This window comes from Agelaius phoeniceus, chromosome 3, assembly GCF_051311805.1.
Source record: "Agelaius phoeniceus isolate bAgePho1 chromosome 3, bAgePho1.hap1, whole genome shotgun sequence".
Lineage (NCBI taxonomy): Eukaryota > Metazoa > Chordata > Aves > Passeriformes > Icteridae > Agelaius > Agelaius phoeniceus.
Genome location: NC_135267.1, coordinates 108,267,276 through 108,290,647, shown reverse-complemented (window position 1 = coordinate 108,290,647; position 23,372 = coordinate 108,267,276). Strand labels below are relative to the sequence as shown.

Sequence of the window (23,372 nt, the reverse complement as noted above, 5' to 3'; positions counted from 1 at the left end):
TTCTTGTACACATTGACACAGCAGATATGCCATTCTAGGCTGGATTCTGAAAGGACAAGAGTCAGTGTTACACAATATCCATGACCCTCTTTTTGTTAATCATCCCTAATCAGCTGTTGCTTTACAAATCAAATTTCTTAGCCCTTTCAGGCATGCAGTGTGATGCTAATGTGTGGCAACAGAATGTTGATTATAGACCACTGGGTAGCACTAGCTGCCCCATTAGTGGCATCCAGCTGTCCAGATTCATGCATGAGCAAGAAGGATTTAATAATTTAAGATGAAGAACAGCAAAATGCCTGTGATGTGAAATGCTTGTGATGCAAATAAGGACAATACAGGAATAATTAGTGTGAGGGAACACATCTTTTCAAAGCAATAGTTGAGGTAAATGACTGTAAGTTTATTAATCACAATATTAGACACTGGCATTTTCTACAGTATTTTAAATTAATCTGTTAACTCTGTTTCTAGCAATGATGAACATAAAAGCACAGTGTAAGAAACTGGGCATTCTAAGGCCTACAGAGCCAAAAATATCCATTAACAGATTGAACCCAATTTGAAAGATTACCTGTATTAAAATAATTTAACTGATACAGAGAGTTCTACTCTTTTGGGATACCTGTGTTTTCAGCTGTAGAAAGCACCAGGGTAACACTGGCTTCAAACTTAAAATGCAGTTAGCATGGGAAAGCTGGCTTTTTTTTAATGTCATCTTTTAAAACAGAATCTGGAAGCTTGAATATGGAGAGCTTCTATCTTTTTCAATAGTAGAACTTTTCCATACCTGCACAGGCTACAAAGACCAAAATCCCCCACCACACGTTTTCCTCTGAATTTCAAGTCCATCCCCAAAACACCAAGGCAATTCTTTACTTCTGTATCCAATTGCTCTAAGTTCTAAAAAGTGCCAAATAAAAGTGCTGAAGGTTGAGATTAGCCCATCACTACTTAAAAGGGAACAGGGCACCATTTTTCTGACTTTATACATCTTGGCCTGTATTTCCTTAGGGTACAGAACTTGGCTGTGTGTTACTCTGGTATAATAAACAGTCAATGGTTCCATAAATAGCAGGGTCCAGCTTCTGAGCTGATGCAAATTGACTTAAACAGAGCTAAGCAGCCTGACACCAGCTGAGGAAACAGCTCTGTAGATCTAATTATACATACAGCAAAAGAGTCACTAAGAACCCTATCTCAGTTCAGCCTATTTGACATAATTAACTGTACAATAAAATGTTCTGTGATCAAATAGCTCAGTTCTTTTGAAGTACTCACTTTCCCTTTCCTGCAATAAGCACATCTAAGGAGAAATTCATTCTTACACCCCTGAACATTTGCAACTATCCACACCAGAGGCTGCTGCTGCAGCCTAATCCCAGCTGCTCTGTAGAGAAAAGCAAAATCTCCAGCTGGGTGCTATGACTGCAGAATAAAACTGTTTCAATGCATAATGTCCATCAGTACAACTAGAGTCATGTCAAGGGACAAAAGGGACCAAAGCCATGTTCTCAGTTCCATTCTACAGGGGCCAGACTAGCACTGAGGCTGGGAAGCTCTCTAATGTGGAAAAAATAGTCTGGATTGGAACTGGTGATCTGAAGGTGAATGACTTGCTAAATCCTCTCCAGGGCTTCACTCTGCCTCTCTTCTCTAGTCCTCACTCTGAAAACAAAGATGCATTCATTTGGAGCTCTGTCAGTTTTGGGAGGGGGGAAGGCAGTAATTAGCATGCATAAAGGGTTAATTCCTTAAACTGCTTGTCTATTCATTACTCCATATTTTGACAAAGACACTTGGATTAAATCCATAAGTAAATGGATTTATGTTGTTTACTCACTCAGGTTTTAAAACTCTCTGGAGCTCCACTGTGTTACCCTACTCCTACAAGAACTGATGTGCTATTCCCACAGACAACGTTTATTAAATCATTATATCATTATTTTCTAAACCAACATTCTCTCTGTATTTCAGTAATTTGCCTCCTTGAATCAGGGTATATAGAGCCTGAGAACTATTAAGTTAAACAACTTCTCCTTGGTTATCTTGGTTTTATTTCTCCCTAGAAGCCTTTAAGCCATTCACAGCAGTCCCTGACAGAATGTGCTGGAATACAATAATATATCAATTAACTACAGTCAACCAGCTGCTAATACTATTTCTCCAAAATGTCTTTATTATTAATGGAAAGCATTGTGGTGTGACAACATGCTCAAAAACTAACTGCCAAAGAAATTATGACCCAGTTCTGTGAATAATTATATTGTATTTCCTAACATTTTCCTATCACATTAATTAGTAGAGTTGTGGTTTTAAGTTCACAGAACCAATCTGACCTCTTTTAGCAAAAGCCCACAGAGGCCACCCAGCCAGCAAAACCTTATACTTGTCATATATTTTCATTTGAAAAAAGCTTTATAAAATACACACCATCTACGGCTTCACATGCATAAATACCTTTATCAACCACTGAGTATTTCTTCCAAACCACTTCCTAGAGCATTTAGAAGAAAATAATCTGGAAGAAAATCATCAGCTCAAAATGACTACGTACGGAATTACTCACACGGGTGCTAATTAATCTAGCTGAAAACTGGGACGTGACAGCTCTGGAGACTATTATAAAATAGTCTTTACTGCTCGTACATCACAAGGTCAAACACAATGTAGGTGTCTGAGGGGGCAGAGCAGCTGAACTGGGGCTGCTTGGTGGCCCTGAGTGTCCCAGAGCAGGTCCAAAGTGACAACAACGTGTCACCGTCACACAGAGCGCTCCAGGCACTGGCACAAACTGACACACAGTTTTAATGTGGGAGCTAATTCAGGCTTTTTCTCTGCCTCCTCTAACAAACACTGACACCCGTGCTGGAGCCTCAGCAGGGCTGCCTGGGCCAAAGAGGGGCTGGGACTGCTCTGCTCTGCTCCTCCCAGACAATGTCATTCCAGATTGTGCTGACATCTCAACCCATGCACAGCCCAACACCCTTCAACCTCCTCCTCGTTTCATCCTGCTGGGCAGTGTCACCACCCTGGGCAGCAAGGAAATTAACAAAATGCCTTGGACATAGATTGTTTCCAAATATACACTCCATTTACCTTCAAATCTCATTATTTTTCTAAACAAATCTAAGTTTGAACACCGATGCCACGTATAATAAAAAACAATACATCATTAAAACATAAAACTGCTGCATTGTAGTTCAGAGAAATTAAATGGTTTGATAGCATTTTATGTTCAATTTTGTTTTGAATAACAGCTGTCTGTGCTTCTTGCTGTCCCTGCAGGAAGAAAAATCAAAGCTCATGCAGGAAAAAGATACTATTACAATCCTCCTTTCCAAAAGCAATTCTTTAACTATTCAGTCAATTCAAATCTAAAAATAGCTGGGAAAAAAATACTTGGGAAGAAAAAAGAATGCCTTCTTAATTGCATATTAATTGCTATACCGAATTGTAACTTTCTTTTTTCACTAGCAAGTATCATAATTTGTGCCATTATAAGGCTCTGGAGAATTGTGCCAACAGAGAATGTGCATGTCAAATAATTGATTCAACCTGCCATTTCCCCACAGGGTCGATAAGGAGCAGCTGGACTTGAAATCCCTACCTAAAAACAAAAGCTGCAGCACATGAGATAGACCCAGAGCGGAGGCACAGCCTTTGTTTTCCACATCCTGATCCAAAGCACTCAGCTAAATGCCCAGGCAATAAAGCCAAATATAAATAGGCACATTCACCACTCACACAGGGGGCAGAACAGGGACGGCTGAAAGGAAGAAAGTGAAAAGGAAGTACAAAGGAGGGGAGAGCAGTGCATACTGCAACCTGCCAGATCCCTGCATCAGCAATTCATTTTTACTCCATGTGACTGCTTTGGATATGCTGGACATCCAAGATCAACTTTTTCCACCAGCACACTTCAGAAAACTCACCGGCCAACAGTGCACTCACATGATCTACGGTAGCTCTCCCTTTCAACTAAGATATTTTTTCAACTGAAAATCTGGATCAAACAGCTTCTCTGCACTTCATTTCTAAAGGTCGGGCAATATTCTGGGTAAGAGACACTGTCAGAATTCCCTACCCCTGCTTATTTCCAGTCCAGGCCACAGAGAAAAATCTTACAGGGGTCTCCATGGCTGTCCACAGCTAGACATCTGCCCCAGGCCTTAGCTCATTTGACAGCAGCAGGATCCCTTTTTCCTAAATACACAAAATAAAAGGTGACCATGAATCACTAATAAAGACAAGATACTCATCATTCAGGTGGAAATCCCATTTCACTGGGTAATCTCACATTGAATTAATATTTTTATGTGGTATTATACACCTATAATTCTTCATTCTCTTAATATCTCAGAAAAATTTCATAGTTGCCATTTCCCTCTCAGCTTCTGCTATTTGGAGGCATCACACAAGCTACACTTATTTTTGGAGTACCATGGCTATAAATTGCACGTCATGGGATTGTCCCTCAAAGACATCTCTGTCTCAAAGAGAGCATTGCAGAAACTGAAGCACCATGCTCACTCTGCCACAAGTGCTGATAAATAAACCTCTGTGGTTTTTGCAAATGCTTGTGCTTTCAACGTGGGAGCCAATTCAGGCTTTTTCTCTGTCTCCTACAACAAACACTAACACTACCACCCTAGTTGGATCTGACAATTCCTGTGTGTCCCTTCCAACTCAGAGCATTCTGTGATTCCATGATTAGGGATCCTTATGCCCGTCCTTTCTTGTTAGCAACCGTGATGCAAAAATTCCTTCACTGCAAAAATTCCACCTCTGGTAAAATTTAGGAAGGCTTTGAAGACTAGTGTTAGTCTACAGAAGCTTACTCTTTGGATTTACACTCAGAACACTGAATTACAAGTATCTTGGATAATTTGCAGTACAGCAATTTCTTACATACACAACTCCACCTTGCTAATAAGCGATTCAGTACCAAGAGCATGCCAGGCATTTCCCAAACTCCCATGAAGACTCAGACCTCATCTGAGGGGTCTGAGTGACAGCATACACACATAAGCAACCTGCAGTTAAGATGATATTTTATTCTCATATGATATGCCCCATAAAAATCACGCTGGATAAGAAATGTCTAGGATATTCTACAAATCTAAGCATGCATATTAATGAGCTATTGCAGTTATGCTATAGAACACTGTATCAAAGTTCACAGAATCCAACAAAAATCAAAGGCAGTGGCACCTCAGCTGTCTGAAGGGAAACATATTTGCTTTGTAAATATTAATGGACTTTATATGACGTCTGTAGGGAGAGATTTTAACAGGGAACACAGTCAGCAGGACTAAAGCACCTCATTTCTATCGTCCCTTCTGAAACATTTCCCAACAGGAGGTTATCATCATACAGATCATATATTATTATATGCAACCCCAAAGGGAGATGTTTGTTTAAATGTCCACAGGGAAGAGGTTATCATCCAACAGGCATCAGGATTGAAGTCAGGGAGTCAAAGTGCTCTGTGATAAGTTTGTTTCATTTTAGGTTTGAACACTCAACTCCTATAACAAAAAGCAACAGTGCAAGTTCAAAGACTTATTTCCACAGATGGAGAAGACATTTGACATGTGCTTTTTAAAAAAATGCAAAAGCGAAAAGAATAAATGAAATTATTAATATAGAATGCATTTTATCTATAAAACAATCCACCACCATCTAAACTAAAGGATAAGATTTTCGATATGCAAATAGAAGACTAAAGTCTTCTAACTTGTCGGTTAGATTGCAAACCCAAAGGGGCTTTCAATGAAAGGTGAAATTTCCAGAAGAAAAGGCTGAAAATTACAGATAAAACCCTTCCCCCAACCTGAAAATATGTAGCTGGCTTGAGGTTTAAATGCGCAGTACCTTTTAAGTGTGTGGAAAAGCTGTCTGGAAGAAACCAGAAAAGAATGCAGAACTTGAAAAAGCCCTTCCTCACACATCATCAAATCTAGGAAATTTAGACATGGATTCCTGAAAGACCCTAGTTTCTTGCAAGGGGGAGAAATCAGAAAAACACCTATTCCCCTGGATTTACTGAGCACTGATCATGTGGATGAAGATATAGCAGCTGATTCTTAGTATTTCTTTTCAGCCTAAAAAAGAGCAGGGAAGTCCTACCAAGTGATATCTTAGGTCTAATAGCAAAGATGAGACAAATATACTACCTGAGAGAAGTTCAATACTCCTGGTTCAGAAAAGCATCCCAAATTCACTTCTGGTAAATGTAAATTTACTCCCGAATGAAAGTGTGCTACTGAATCAGGATGAAGACAGAAAATAAGAGAGACATTCCAACGCTGACCTTTTTATTCACAAGGCATAACTGCAAGTCAAAGCTGTGCTCTGTGCCATGGAAACCTTCATCTCAACTGTAAAATTATATTGCTTTTAAAGCTACTTAATTCTGCTTTCACCCTCACCAGTATTTATCATCTAACCACTGGTTGTTTCCTACTTATTTTACTAGCCACAAAGTATATTCATCCTTTTCTTTATTATGTAGGTAAAAAGAAAATAAGGCTTCAAGAAATTAATTCTATTTAGATTTAGTAGCTGTAAACAGTCTATGCTTGTAAAAGGTAATTTTCATTTTTTATCTCATGGGAGATCAGGTTAGAAGTAAGGAGCAAACCTGACTAAGTCTCTGTATGGCCTTTGCTCAAGAATTCTTTCCATGAAGCATTGCTTACAATTCCTGTGGAAGTGAAGAATTTCATAGCTCACCTAATTTATTTTCCATTTTTCATTAATCCCAAATAAATGAAAGAATCACATAATCTGTCCTGAAGTCTAAGTAGGAAGGTCATATGCACCCTTAAACTGTTCTCACATGTAAATTTAAGCAATTTGTTCTGTATTAATTTTCGGTTATTTTATCTTGGAAGCCTGCCATCATTCCCATCTTTCCACAGGTCCTCATTGTCAATGCTCTCCACATCCACAGTGCTCTTCTCAATCTGTTCTGTCATTTCCTATTTAATAGACAGACCTATTTTTCACCTTCCCAGGAATACAGTAGGATACAGAACCTATGAAGTATGTGGCCAATATCATCTAACCTATTAAATGTCAGAATCATATATCTCAAACTATATGTCAAGATGCTGAAGCCTAGAAGCAATAAACTCATTCTGTTCCTCATAGGGAATGCACTCTGGCTATAAGGATCCATGTGGGTTTCCTTCAGTATATATTTGATTGTGACCTACTGTTGATGGCTGATGTGGTTGGAAATGATGATAGGAATTGGCCAGATCTTAGATGGGAAAGTGGACTAAAACCTAACAAAATATTCTATTTACAGTTATTTCTTTCATAACAGCTTGGATCTTCATAGGATGATCCAATGATTGCTTCAGTACGAGACTCCCCTAATGTATTTTTTTGTATTTTAGTATTATTTCACCTTCATGTTCCACACTGGACATTCTGTTTTGGGAAAAATGGCAGGCAAGAGAACTGAATTTAAATCAAACCAAAGCGGCACCTTTCCAGAAGCAAAACAGCCGTGTGAGTTTGTTGGGAACAGAGCCCCCAAAGAAGCCACCCTGCACTGTGCAGGATGCCAGGGAAGTGCCAGCAGAAACAAGGAACAAGCCCGTGCTCCTGCCTTGTGCCAGCAGTGCCGTCCCTGCCCCTGGGGACTGTGGCTGGGCAGGCAGCCTGGCCAGCAGCTGCTGCCCATCCCTTCCACCTGGTCCAGGTCTGCTGGTGACTGCCAGCCAGACCCACCCCTGGCAGGCAGCTTCTCCCACGAGTCTCCCAAAGGAGAATTTCCCCACAATAGGAGCCTCCTTGCAAACCTCCACAGAGCAGAAGGAAAACCACCTCCACCGTCTCCCTCCTCTACCCCAGCTCAGAGCAGCTCCTGCTAAATCCAGCTGTAACCCACTGGTACAGTTCAGACACCAAAGCAGAGCAAAACATAAATCACAACAGATTTACTAATGAGAAGAGCTCAGAAGCAAAACAAAGATTGCTGCAGCAATTTCTCCTTTACTCATGAAGTGTTTTATCCATGAATCTCACTCGAGCTACATGGATTGTTATTCCTTAGTTACATATTCCTACATACACACAGGATGAGGAACACAAGCTGATTTAGAGTCCCTAGAAGTGCAGCAACAATAACTGAATCCTTCCAAAATGAAGGCTGGACCTCTTCTGCATTGTGTTGATTTGAGGAGCCAGTTGAAATTATCAGATTTCTGGCTGAAAGCCAGCATAGAAATAACCGGATGTTATCCTGATCTTTTTTTGTCATTTAAGAAGTAACAAGAAGGAAAATAAAGCCACTGTTTCTCCTTTTTTTTAAAGTATTTTTTCACTGCTCACCACAGTTGTCAGGCCCCTCCAAACACCCAGAAATCACAAGGAAAAAAAAATAAATCAAAGAAACAAAACAAAATCTCAGCCTTGAAGCAGACAATTTTGTTAATTTAGTTACACGCCTGTAGAATTTTGAAGCTATCCAGGCTCCTGCTATCACAACTGCTATTAAACTGTAAGGATAAAAAGAACAAATTCTTTGGCAAATTTCAATTATTAGATAGTTAACTGCTGTAAACACAAAAGAACCCATGCAGAGCTCTGTTTTGTATTAGTGACACTCATTAGTTGCAGTGGAGTTACTGAAGGTGTTTTTGATGCAGTACACTAAGGTTAGGCAAACCTTTACAAGGATGTATTCAGTGAAAACACCTACACTTTGCATGGATTTCCTCAATCCTCCACAAATTTTAGAGGGAAGCATTGACAGAAAGCCATGGCTCCAAATCCTTCCTCCCAGTTTCATTTTAGTAACAAATGAGCATTTCAGAAACCACACCAAGGACATTGGCCTGGGACATTCCCAGCCATCATGAGCTCTAACAGTTCTGTCCAGGAGAGATACATCCTGCCTGCCTCTCAGTAGCTGCAGCAAAAAAACCAAAACCTTTTCAACTTAATAAATAAAGTATTATGTGTAACAAAGACAGGCTTTGTCCGCTTCCCTTTATCACCCCTCTAACTAAACAGCAGCCTGAAGAACACAGAAGAAAAGCATTGCTGCCTTGGCAGCTGCCTTATCATTTCAGAAAATGAATTGTCTGTAGGGATGATAGTTAGATTTGGGCTTTGGGAACAGCACTGAATCTCTCTGAGCCTGGTGAGAGAGCAGCTATACAGAGCAAGCAAATCATTTAAATTTTGTAGCAGTTGAAAAGCATTTTTTTTTTCTCGACTTCAGCAAGATGACAGTGGCATGATGGCTGATTTTCATTTCAATCAGAGCAGCATATGATTACCACCTAATTAGAATGTAGAAATAGAAAGGAGATCATTTTTTAACCTACCCAAGAGAACAGAGCTGGGGGAGGGGAGGAGATTATGTTAATCAAGTGATACTGGCATATCAGAGCGACCAAAATAGCCGGATGAATTTTTATCGGCACCCTTACTGTCCTTGAGGATCTGTCAGTGGCTTCTATTGAAACCTGAATTTTCAGAGCTTTATTTCTGAGTAATAAATGTTCCTTACAATAAATACATGTCACTGCAAGCCCAAACTAAAAGATACAGCCTTAGGCATAAACACGTATATTTTTGTCAAAATTTCACATGGTTTTGTTGACAACTGTAAAACTGTAAACATGAAAAGCAACAAAGCAAAAGTAAAAGTCATGCTGTCTTAAGGGGAGTTGTTTGCATTAATATACATGTTTGGGGTTTTTTTATACTGGCTTTCATTAATTAAATATTGCCAGCTAGCTACTCCACTCCTTTCTGGAATACATGTTGAAAGTTAGTTGCTCTGCCCTAGGGAAATCTAACTGAGGTTACATTAAATGGAACTGCATCAGGCAACATTCTCCAAGACACGTTGTCTCCATTGGCATCCTTCTGCAGAGATAAAGCCTAGACCTCATCTCTAGATGCCACTTTGTTTAATTGTCTCTGAAGAATGAAGAGCCAGAATTAGATTGCTGAGACCACAAAAAGAAGGGGGTTAGAGAAATTAAAAATACAATAAAATTAATATTTAAATGATCTTTCAGGCAAGCCCGCTTTGTGCAACAGAGAGCTCCCTTTGCTCTGCCCTCCCAGGCAGCAGCTGCTCATCACAATATCTCTCTCCAAACTGGCCACCAGTACCCAGCACCATTTTGGGTGCATGATATATCCTACCTTTAGCTACCTTAGCAGTGGAAAATACCCCCACACACCGTATTTGGATGGAGCACAATACAAAAGGAAGCACAAGTACAGGACACCAATCTTGGAGTGTGCCTAACTAGAGAAACAGGGGCTTCCTCATGAACATTTTTGTCAGGAGGAGTACAGCAAACGTGATCCTGACCACCTCCCCACCCCCTATAAAACAGAGTTCCACTAATTTCAGCTGGACTGGGATTTGGCTCATCCTGCTTTGCTGGAAATGTTCACTTTTTTTTTGGCTGCGGGATGATTTATAACTACCTGCTAAAAGATGAGGACCTAAGTCTCATGTACTTCAGGCAAAATAAGAAACAAAATCTCTCTTCAGCAATGAGTCTAATGAAAAGGAATCCAGAATGTGTCTATTTATTTCTCATTTATGTGCTTTTAATTTGTATCAGTTATTTCACTGGCAGACACACATTGCCATTGCACCTTCCTAGTTGTTCTACCAGGGTGTGTATTAAATGTTGTGAGATATTGTGCAAGAGAAAGAACAATACTTTGAACTAAATGTGCTGTTAAATTAAAGCCTTTTCTTGAGCAGTGAAAAAGTCCTGAGGCTTTCCATGTCAGGGTATTGTATGGTAAGGCACACACTGAGGTCTTTTTATTTTTTACCCTTTTGAGAAACATAGCAAAGCAGAAGTAGATAATTTTTATCACTGTAAACATTTCTAGATATCTCCCACAAAAATCCAAAGATAACCCTTTCCCCATCACCCCCAATAATGTAGGGGGTCCAGTACTTAAAGCTGTCATAATGTTTTTGAGATACAGGAAATCAGCTAGTAACACCTCAAACGTTGCCAAATTATCCCAGAAACAAATATTCTGACCTGTTTTAAAAGCTTAATGTGCATTTTAAAATGAATCCCAGGTTGTAATTTCCTAAAGAGTGAACTCCAGTTCTATTTTGTGCTCTGAAGAATTCTATTAAACCTCTGGAGCACTTTGTGCAAAGTGTGAGCACAGCCTGCTAAGGAGATAGCCTAGGTGGTCTGCAGTAAATTAACCACTACTGCTGACTGAGGCCATACTGGGGAGTTTGCTCCAAGGGATTTCTACACTTACAGCATAACACCATTTACCAGCTTCTAAACTAGATTTGCCCCCTGGCTGCAAGTCAGCAAACCTTGGTGTAAAGCATGGCCAGAGATTAGTTTGACTAAGGGCTTCATTTCAAGAGCGGAAGGGTGCTGCTGCTGCACAAAACTGAGTCCAAACCACTACTTAAAATATGGTTGTTTTTCCCAGACCAACTTTTTGCAGTTGAGTTTTAGGCTGCTGGACTGTGGTGGCTGTGTGTTGAGTAAATTACAATAGAAGTACCTCTCTGTTGCTTTGTAACAATTAACCTCAGAAAGCAGCTAACTCCATTTGCATGGTAATGAGACATTCATCTAAGTGACATCAGAGTTAAGCATGCTAATAAGTTTTTATACAAACACCTGAGGGGTCAAGCACAACCATGGGCTTGGATAAGAAAACCTTTTATTAAATGCAAATCACTTGTCTTTTAAATACTGTGACAGAGAAATTTGCAGGACTCTAACACAGCTTGCAGAAGTCATTCAAGTTACATTTTCAGGCCTCTGGGCTGACTAAGGAATACAGCAACTGCTTTATTTATATTTGGAATTAATATCAATATCTAAAATATCTTCATTACACCATCAAAGGGAAGAAGTAATACAGAAAGTAGAGAGGTGAAAACAAGAATATTCCTTTATCTTTCCCAAATTTGTCACAGATTCCTGGGTTGCTGGAAGGCAGACAAGACATGGCTGATGTACAGCACAACAAAAGACTTGGAAATTTGTCAGCTTTCCTTCTTATTCACCTACCTGGTTTTGCCAGGTATATTGCTATGGAGGCAGATTCCCTGGTGAGCATGCTCTCTATCTTGCACTAAAACTTCTTGAATTCAATCAGTCAACTCACATTCCAAAATCAAGGAGTTTGAGACCTTAGGTCCAAGGGCACGACTGGCTGCCAGACACCTTTGGGACTAAAGGAGCAGAACCTTCTCACAGGCCAGGCAGATTGCAGAACAGAGGTTGAGGGAAAGAAGCTGACTTTGATTAGTTTAACTCTGGCAGAGCCAAGTGTAGGAGGCCTCTGTTGTTCAGGAGAGGCTGTCAGCAGGACACACCAACTCATCCTGACAGTGCAGGCAGTACCAGAGAGCAGGTTTGCTCAGTGGTAACAGGAATGAGATGCAGACAGCACTCTGAAAAGCTGCCCTCATGCCAGATCATTAGAGGTTTTGCTCCCAGACTAGAAAATGTGAATTTAAATATCCAGTGGGTGTAGTGGGAATTGATCTGTCTTTGAGACAGAACTTTGTAGAAAGGACTATATCATATGGCTGTGTGCAACAAGAGGAGACTGTATTAAAGCACAGGAAGTCCCTTAGTTCCATTGCTGTATGATGAGTTACTTTGGGGAAAAGCTTGGGTAATGTATAATATTACTACTCAAAATCTAATCCAACAGAGTGAGTGTACAGGTCCCTGGAAGTGTTAAAGGCCAGGATGGATGGGGCCCTCAGCAGCCTGGTATAGTGGGCAGCATCCCTGCCCACAGCAGGGGCTGGGATTAGATGCACTTCAAGGTTCCTTGCAATACAAAACATTCTGTGGTTCCATAACAACATAAAATGGATCAGATTGATACCTGTCACAGTTCTTTTAAACCAGGTAACTATGTTCACATTGCTATATGCATTAAATGACAGAAACCCAGTAATGGCTTCCCAAAGATCCCTTTTCCTGCATAAGTTACTGCTGTCCTCAATAAAATTAAGTATCTTTATTTTGCTGCTGCCCTGTTTACAACATGTAAAACATGCTAGTATACAATAATCTAAAACTTAAGCCAATGGATGGTGGAAAAACCTTAGGAAGGTAGTAAGCTTCATGTGAGAAAGTACAAAGCTGTGGATAACCAAACCCTCAGAATGTATCTTGACAGAAACCTAATACTCCCCTTCCTTTGAAAATCAACCAAAACTCTGGGGGAACAGCTCTGAGTCATCATCATCATCAGTAACACACAATAATTGCACCACCCGTATGTCTTCAAGTGCATCAAACAGAGTGAGCCCTCAGCTTGGCGAGGCTGGGATTCAGGATGGTAGGAAAAACACATTCAAGACAACAACTATGCAAGCTATAGTCCAAATTGAAAAAAAAAACAAAACTGTGGTGTAAGATGAGTAGGATAACTTTAAATAATTGCTTTGTAGTAAGGACAGCCTGGGCTCCTTTCACTGTCCAAATATTATAAACAACAGCTACTTATTTAAAAGTACTGTGGTTAAATTGAAGTTTGTGAGGAGCAAGGCAGGAGGTGCATCTAAAATACAGACTCAGCTTTTGAGGAAGAAAAGCTTATTTCTGGAGCAGAAAACAAAACCAAACCTTTTAGCCTATTTTTTAAATGATGAGGTAAAAATGAAGCTAGGAGAAATTACAAGATGGTAAGCACCACAAACATATTGGTCTTAACCTTACACATCAAGATTAAAATTACAAACAGAAAAGGTCCCAAAAATATAAGTTTAGAGGTAAGCTGATGAGATTTAGGCCCTAATAGTGTTAATCAAGCCTGTCCACCCAAAACTCCTGCTTCACTGCTCAGCTTTCTAGCTGTGGGAAGCAACAGCAGCAAAAGCCACAACAACCAAGTACTCAGTGCTGCAAAGAATCAGTGTCCAAACAGGTATGCCCTCCTCAGTGCACCTCCAGGTTTGAAAACCTCACTGTACCACTCAAATCTCAACATATTATTTCCTTTCAATCCAAATTTGGCAAAAAAAAAAAAAAAAAACAAACAAAACCCCACATAAACCCACTAAATTCATACCCTGACATATCAGATCCTTGGGAAAAAATAGGCCCCCTGTATATACTAGAGGAAAAATATTACTAATTATGTCCTTGCATGCAATGCTTCTCCACTGAATTTCAGTGTTTTCAGACCAAATACCAACCAACTTTAACTGCCTGAAATCTGCTGGCTATGGTCATGAGGAAACAGGCAGACTGTCACTCTAAGACATGAAGATTTTATTTGTTTTGCCACTTTTTTGCTGCACTTCTCCAATCCAACACTAGGAACAGAGAAAGACAAACACTGAAAAGGGGAGAGATGCAGATCATTCTGTTAAAAGCATTTTTTATCTTGTACAAACAATCACTATTATGTTGCCACTGGAAGATGACCAGTACTAATAAGAAATAACATATTTAGTGACACTAAATAGAAGTAAACAAAAAAATTACTGAAAACATAAAATAGAAACCTACAGGCCTTTACTGTAAAAAGTGACCTCTGGCCCACCACTGACCTTTGGTGGCCCTTTCCACTGACAACTGGTATGCACATTTCCTTTCCAAGAATCTCCTCATTATTACCCAAAAACTCCGACACTCAGAAACAACTTAGGAAGAGAACAGTCTTCTGCTTTGCCAGGAGAGATTACAATGCACAGGAAATGCACAGAAAATGCACAGTATGGTTTCAAACAAAGGTATTTCCTTTGAACTCTAGTATAGCTTTTAGATATAAAAATCTTCCCCTGGCTATAATGTCCCGACCTGACTTCAGTGGTCTTAAGACTAAATAATAAAATACTTCAAGGCTCAAGCCTATGTTTGCTCTTTTCACAGTTTTGGAGTCAAAGACCATAACCTTAAACAGAAATCTGAAAAAAAAAATAAAATTCGTTCCATACCTCATTGTGATTCTTGCTTAACCATTCCTTAATAGTGCTAAGGGCAATGACAGCAGCAGGCTCATTTGGAAAACCTAAAAAAGAGAAGAAATGGGACATACATAAAAGGTATAATTTCTTTTATATACAAGAAAACAAAAATCTGGGCTTTTTTTCTTCCTATTCTTTAAAATATTTTGGAATTACAGTTGGTCAACTCCCTTATTCACAGATTTGTATAAAGGTTTTAGGCAACATCTGTTACATTTTCCCCCAGCTAAATAAATTGAAAATAGGCACAACAATGCTTTATTGGATTTTTTTTTTCCTTGACTCTGGTTAAGAGAAGTCCACTGCTCAAGAGAAGAAGAAACAATAGAGAGCTATACACGTACCATACTGGGCAGGCAAGCATTCAGCACACATATCACAGTAACAAATACTGGGCTTACATTTCATGGCAGCAAGAAAAATTCAGACATTTCTTGAGGCATAAGGGCTTTCTCAAGGTTTTCTTTTTTTAATCCATCTGTCAGCAAAACTATACCACACTATGACCCCAGTGCCATAGGCCTTATAAAGAGAGAAATGTTTGATTTGGAAATCTCTCACAATTTATGAGCTGAATCATAACAAACAACTTTGGAAATTAAAGAATTCATGAAGCATAAGCATATGAACTTAAGACCTTGTGTTTCATGATACATTAGCAATAGTAATTCCCCCCAGCACTAAACAATAACAAAACTCTTTCCAGGGATACAGACTTTTTGCTTTGATGGTTTCTACCTATCAAATCCGTGTATGCTTTCATTACTTAGGCACCTTAATTTAATTTTCCTTTAAATTCCTAACTTGGGGGCAGCAAATCATTTCTGTGAGGATTTAAAAATAAAACCCCATAAGCTGCATGAATCTCTCTCAGTAGGTGAGATTAATAGAACAGGCTTTGAAGAGGTGGAGCTGCAGGCACAGTGGACAAGCAAGCAACAGGGTTAGAAAGAGTCATGAAATTTGGCATACAGCTGTGTAGATACAGCCTTTCTTACATCACCCTTGCACCATAAGCTGAAACACAGATACTGCAAAAAAATTATAAATTCTCATCTTTTTTGGCTTATATTTTCTTTAACCCTTTTTTCAGATTTTGTGCAACGCAAGATTAGGAAAAAACCCAACCCAAACCAAAATCCCTTCACTGAATCACATTCCCAAAACATCACTCCCTGTAAATTGGCTCTGCAAAGATTTGCTCCAGCAGCATGTGTACTCTTCTGAACTGACAGATGACAACAATTCGTCAAGAAAAACAAGCAAAATAGTCAATTTTGGATAATACCAACATTTAGCACGTACAATAAAGCCTCTATTCTGGCCTTATGATCAAGCAGTGCAAGATAGCCCGGGAGCCCAGTCCTCAGGGAGACAGGGTGCCCCAAAGCTAGGCTAGCTCGAGGCCAATGCTGCAGGCTAACCCCCTTAGCAAGCTGGGTGATTATCAGCTCTCAGTGATTGCAAACTCTCTTAGGATATCAGCTCTTGGCTTGCTTGGTAGGGTGCCCTTGGCTGAGGCTGCAGCAGACGGCGAGAGAGGAGAGGGAGCTCCTGGCGGTTCCACAGCGCTGGTTTTATTGAAGGAATCTGTGAAGGGTCCAGTGACAGCTCTGCTTCTGTTGAATGGGCTAAAGTATGCCCCTTTTATAGGGTTAGGGGGGATCCAGATTTGACCAATAGTAAGGGTTAAGTGTCATAGCCTATAGGGTTAGAGAGACAAGCTTTGGGGCGGGGGTCAGGGAGACAGGAACTTATGTTGCTGTCTCAGCAGTTCCTACTATTTGATTCTCCATGGGGCCTTACCCAGGTCCATGGAATTTACTACAAGCATGTGCGTCCTTTGAATACATTTCTCAATAAAGCATATTTTGACATTTTAAAAAAGCAATATAGTTACCAAGTCCAAGATAGAAAACTAGCTTAGACCCTACAAATGTTACTGTGGATACTTCCACTGCTGCTGGGAAAACAAATTCTTGTAACATTTAATAATGCTGCTGATGTCATCAAGGCATATGTCTCATGACACCAACTAACGACCACTAACGAAACCCAGAGCAGGGACTTCCAGCAGCCTCATTTTCCTAACATAAAATAACAGAGCTCTAAGCAGACCATCTGCTCAAATTAGTAATATCCTAGCTGACAAACTGGGACTTTTTCACACAGAAATTCCATACGCTGAGTGCGGTAGCTCTGCCTGCACATAAAATGAACACCGTGCAGAGGGACAAACGCGTATTTCAGACAACTGATATACTATTGTTTATGCACTGAATGGTTTATTTTCAGAACAATTCCCCCTCCAGCAAGATTAACTTTTCAGGCTTGTTTTTCACTCCCTTGCAGCAGGATAGCTGGCCAAAATGGTGATAAAGCACTGGGTATTGTATAGAATCTCTCTATAAATTGTACACTGTTTAGAAACTGCTGCCATGCTAACCAGTCTTAAATAGAACCTTATCTAGAAAACTGGTTTTCAATTACTACTAAGTCATCACAATGTAAAGGAAACAGTGCAGCAACCTAAATAAACAGCCTTGAATTCTGCATGGGATTTCAGAAAATATGTTGAAATCCATCAGAGCCTTTTATGATCAGCTACCCCCCAAAAAGAATCATCTAATTAGCATTTTTCACACATTTCTGCAAATTTTATGGAAAGGATTATCTTATTGACTATATTGAGAAGCAGGATGGAATTAGCCTCCTGTTGCAAACATTGCACCTGTGTGTCTGATTCTCAAACAGAAAAACATTTTTGTTTATAGGACTGGGTTAAAGGAAGATAAACCAAGATGGGATCTGTTAAAACGCACTTTTGCATTGTTTTTATCTCTAGCTTACATTTGCCTGCCATAACATTTCTGGTTTGCTCCCATCTGCACCCCTATCCCCTCTTTCCCTCTTTCAGAGAAAAAGCAATCTCAGGAAGCACGTGGGAATCAAATTACTTGAGAGAAAATGAGCTCGAGGTGCCTCACAGTTTACTGACTGCTGGAGCAGCAGCTCAGGCAATTCTGGCTAAAGGCTCAATTTCACAAAAGATAAAACAGGTAAAGTAATGAGTGACACTGGGCCATGTTACTGCAGTGAGTGCTCCTCCAGAATACTGAAAAGGACGAGGGCACAAAAAAGCACACATTGGCCATGAGGTTCAGGACTTCACTGTGTTTATTTGCCTGGAGAAAAAGAGAGGGTTGGCAGGTTTATGTCATGGACAGGTGTGTGGGGAAGTGCACCGACCCACAGACACAGGTATTTAACGTGGACTGAGTTTTTTACATCCCCCACTGCCACAGCAAACACCTTGGCAACATACCCACCCATACCAAAAATCAGGGCAGGCTATGTCCGCTTCCTGAAGAGCTGCTTCAGCAAGTGACAATTTTACTGCCACCATCTGCATTTTGCCATCCATTACCAGGATCCCAGCTCCTCAAGTACAGCAAAATCCTGGATACGAGCAGGAGCCCCTCTGAGTTCAGAAGCCATCCTTCACAGCACAGCTTTCATCATCACAGCTGATGGCACAGGGGGTGCAAACCTTCTAAGTCAGCAGGAACCAGGGTGTGCACCTTGCTACCATCATATAAAGTGCACCTCGTCTCAACTCCGCTGCTTTTGGTCGGTGTTTGCACAGATACTACCCACAGTGACAGCCTAGGGAAGCTTTCTTTGAGAGGTCTTCAAACTTACAAGATTCTGCAACTCCTTCCAGGGCTTTACCAACTTACTCCTGGAAATTGTAACCCTGACCTGTGAAACAGCTGGCAAAGCAAGCTCTAGGCTGTTACAGTGCTTGCAGTCGTCATGGGCATAATTTTCCTGCAAAGGCATGATAAGATGTGGCAGAATTATTTGGATGTATCTGATATGAAATAAATGTGCTGTTTTAGAGGAGAAGAGTGTGGAGGAGAACTAAGATAGTAACTAGAGATATACACTGATATCCCATTACATTTTATATTTCTTCCCTGGAATGCAACTGGAAAGAACATAAATCGTCCTGTTTCATCAAAGTACACAAAATATGCAATGAATTCCCTGTTGTTAGACACCCATGTGTAAATACTCAGACTTTTTTGCTTGGGGGATTCAGTGGAGAAAATTTACTAATTGTGAATGTCTGTTAATCTGCCTAATTTATCTGTGCAATGTCAGAAAAACATATACCAGCAGTCCACAGAATCATAAGTCTATGATTCTGTGGACTGCTGGCATATGTTTTTCTGATATTGCACAGATAAATTCTGAGTTGAAATGTATCCACAAGGATCACAGAGTCCAACTCCAGCCCTGCACAACGTTATTCAAAGCATAACAGAGCAACAAGGGTTTTGAGACACAAAACTCGCAGAAATCTATTTCAGGGACTCCCAAACTTTGTGGAGATACTGGTAGCTTTATCTGCCTCTTTTACTGGGCTTGATCCAGTCTTACAAAAAATGTCTAACTTACAATAGGTAATGCCACCTCCCCATGAAAAGCCCATTAACAAAACACAGGTATTAACTAATCAAACTTTAATATGACCTACCTGAGGATTAAGATAACAGATTGTAACAGGAGGGCTATAATACTAACAAGCAAATGTCAATCCAGAAAAATCACTTCAGTAACCGCAGTGATAAGTGTTATAATTTGTCAGTTCAACTGAGATACCTAATGTTTTCTGTAAATCAACTCCTTCTGGTAAAAAAAAGGTCTCTATCCTTTTTTGCTAGCACAGCCTAAGTGCTAACATTTTATCAATTTAAAATGTTCCCTTCTCTATGGATTCTAAAAGGCTCGTCACGGGCTTAATATTCTTATTTGCCAGTTTTAACGGTTTAATTTTGAAGCAAATCATGAAAAGAACCAAATGCACATCAACACAAATAATCATTATGTATTTTCATATTTTCCTCAGAAAAATATCTACACTGGCATATTTGTGCATATATCAAGATCTAACAGTTTGCAGACTGTTCCTGTGTGCTAAAATCAACCCCGAGTCCCACGGCTTAATCAACAAGACTGTTAAAACAGAAAAACTTCCATGTTTTAAGTTTATAGATTTGTCAGTATGTTTACAGATATATAAATGATGCTCTCCAAATAGTAGCTTGTCACATTTTTTAGCTGGGGGACTGCACTGAAGGCCATCTCTGCAGTCAGTATGACAGGGTATCTCCACCGTGCATCAAGTACTTGCTATGTGGGAATCATCAGCACCAGATGGCACGGAATACAAAGATGCTTTAAAGGAAATAAGTGGGAAAGAAGAGAAAAAAGGTACTAAGAATTTATTCCATACATGTTCTGAAACCTGATATTATTATTGGTATTGTAAATACCTTCTGAATCACAACCAACACATAAATAACTGCACTTCATTATGGCCATGTGGGTTAAGGCCAGCTATTGACTACGCAGATCGTGCTTAGAACAAAAGAGAACAAATGAGATGCACAGCCCAGCATGCCTGAGGTAGGGTTAACTCAATACATCCACTTGTCCTTCAGCTGTGAAATAAACAGAATAATCTTGTAACTGATCCCATATAATCATCTTGTCAGAGATGTATTTTAGTAGTCAAAATGAATTCACTCATGAATTCATGTTGATTCCCATTACCATCGTAAATCCATTCTGTTTGGAAAGAGATGATAGTATTCTACCATAAAGCTTATTGTCTTGCTGTTCTTGAGCTTTTTGCCTTTTTTCACTCACTCTTCTTTTTCTTTTTTTTTATAATCATTGTCACATAGTGACTGGACAAACAAGCTAAGTTCCTACCTTGATCATTTTTGTGGACTCTCATAAGTTGGAAAGAAAGTACCCTCATATGGATCAGCTATGTTGAAGACTAAACTGAAGAGCCATGAATCTTCTGCTAAATAACCTACCTTGCCTTATTGAACTCATTCAGCCAGAGAAAACCTTATTTGCTGTCCACTCAAAAACTAACTCTAAGAAAATGGAATTAAGTACTGTGAAAAGCCAGTAACCTTTCTGTCACCCCAAGAAACAAAGCTGCACCAATTCACAGTATCCTTCAGAGACACTGCTATAGTAATTAACTATCATTCATGTAAAATAAAGATGGGGAAATAAGAAATTTTCAAAATACATAAACAAAACATTATTCTGAAGAAATCATTATATGCTTCTCAATTGCTCCTAAGAAAGGTGCAAACTTTTAGATTTTCCTTGAGTGAAAAAATTCAGCAGCAACAGAAAACTACATGCAGTTCCTGAAGAATCATTTCCACCTGCATTCAACTGACATGACAGATGCAGTTGGTGGAAGGTGGTTAATAAAGAAACTCACAAGAACTTTTCTGCTCTGATTCAGTGGCACAAAGCTGGTAGAGAATTAAAATAAGGGAGAGCCTTTCTTTATTTACAGAAGTGCACTGAGTAAGACAGGGATCCCTGGTTATGTCAGGGTCGATGCTGGCACCAGGGAGCATGATGAAACTCACACAAGCCAGCAAAATCAAGACAAGTTGGAGGTCAAGACACATGGACTGTCTTGGTAACAGGGCTTGCTCAGCCTTGGCTTGTCAGAAGAGGTGCCCAGGGTGTGCTGGCTGAGAGGGCCCTCTTGTCTGATCAGCACATCAACTCACCTGCACCATCTGCAGCTCAGGTGCTTCTCTATTCTATTCTACATCTGGGCTCAGCTTAGGGCTGCAGCTTGTTGCCAAAAGGTGGCTACAGTGCAAGATGAACTAGGTCACAGCTGTTCTCTCTGAAATACACAATATCACACTATGATTCACTGCATGCTCTACCCTGTTGATATCAATGGAAAAATACCTGCCCTATAACTGTGTTTCAAGTGTCAGCTGAGCAGAGACGTACACTGTAATCATGTAGGTCATGTGAGCAGAGGCTTGCACCAGTAAGTCTAAAGATTCCACTGAAGAAAAAATAGATTTCAATTTTACTGAGTTGTTTGATATTTATTAGCATTGGAGGGGGGACAAAGTTTTAGTGAAAATGCATTTGCACTTGGACTTCTGAGGAGGAAGAGTGTTTCCCTACGAGTACCTTGCTGCAAGAAATCTCATAATGCTGTTCAGAAGGAGAGCTGCATGTGTGTAAGAATTTCACTTTTCTGCAGTAGTAGTAGATTCTTTTTATTAGAAGTCTAGGTTTTGGTTTCACTTTTCCAGCATTTGTAAAGGAGTATGCTTGCAGGGAATACATCATGGAGAAATGGATTCTGTGGCAGTCTTGTAAAAAAACATAGCAAGCAATACTTGGAGACTCTGGAAATCAAAACTGCTTCGTAGCTGTGCTGTTTACTGTGCTGTGTGATGGAGCTTTTCTCTCTGTCAGGGAATTTCTAATGCCCAAGCAGAAAATTAGGCTTCAAGATGAGCACAGTAGGAGAAAGATCAGACAGACACCAGCGCAACACTGAAAGCAAAAAGATCTCACTGCTCTTGCCATTAGCATTCTCCTATGGGAGGAGAAAGCCTACACAATGCAAATGCAAGTGGAAGATATACTCACACAGGTAGTTTTGCAATTACAAAATCTGCCTATGAGAGTGTATATGCAATGTCTGTGTAAAGTACACAGCTGTTTAAACACATGTATACAGCTGTTCCTGAGCTCAAGCGCATCATTCCCCTTTAAATACACTTTATACCATAACCAGAATTGCTATTCCAGAAACAAACATTGTACAAAGAAATGTTAATTGAAAGAGATCTCAAAGTGTACATGAGCTTCCTAACACAGTGTGTTAAATCTTCTATTTTGCCATATATAACAAGCAAGTTGGGTGTTAGGGTGGCAACATAATACAGCCAAAGTAATTTGAAACAAAGTGTAAAGCACTAGTCAGCTGTGAAATCTCCCATCACACACTGAATTGCACAGCAATGGGATATTGGCCTCAGTCTAGTTACAATTCCAACATGGTTAAATATTTATTCTACCCACTGATTTAAATAAAAATGCCCCGTTGTTCTCAAGTGCAGCAAAGCATAAGAAATCAATCCTACCTTCCTAAAGTGTCTTGCTAATGCCACAGGAGATAAAACCCAACCAAACCAACCCCCATGCAACCACCACATGCTCCAAATTCCATTTGAAACTGGTACTTGCTCTTGAAACGTGTGGTCCAGGGCATTGGACCTCCTTAACCTACACCGACACCATCCCAAGCCCTCCTTGACACACGCTGTCTCTAAGCACCAAGGGATGATCTGTTCAGCAGTGGGAATAAAGCAATGATTCTGTACCTTGCCAAGCGCTGCTCCTCATGGCTTTCTGCTATTGATTGCAGGCTCTAGTTGAAGGCTTATCTGAAGTAGGGATATTCTTGATGTGCCACTCCTTACCGAGTTTTGGGTGTCTAGTAATACATCTGCCACCACAGGCT

At 40.0% G+C, this 23,372-nt stretch overlaps 1 protein-coding gene across 4 annotated transcripts in view; it reads right to left on the bottom strand.

Moving 5' to 3' along the window:
* The window catches only part of MACROD2 (mono-ADP ribosylhydrolase 2), an 851,553-nt gene that overhangs the window by 238,186 nt on the left and 589,995 nt on the right, over window positions 1–23,372 (bottom strand). For all 4 annotated transcript variants that reach the window (XM_077176111.1, XM_077176112.1, XM_054629913.2 and 1 more), the window contains one exon: window positions 14,954–15,027. In XM_077176111.1, coding sequence (XP_077032226.1) covers window positions 14,954–15,027 — 74 coding nt within the window. The remainder of the gene's footprint in view (window positions 1–14,953; window positions 15,028–23,372) is intronic.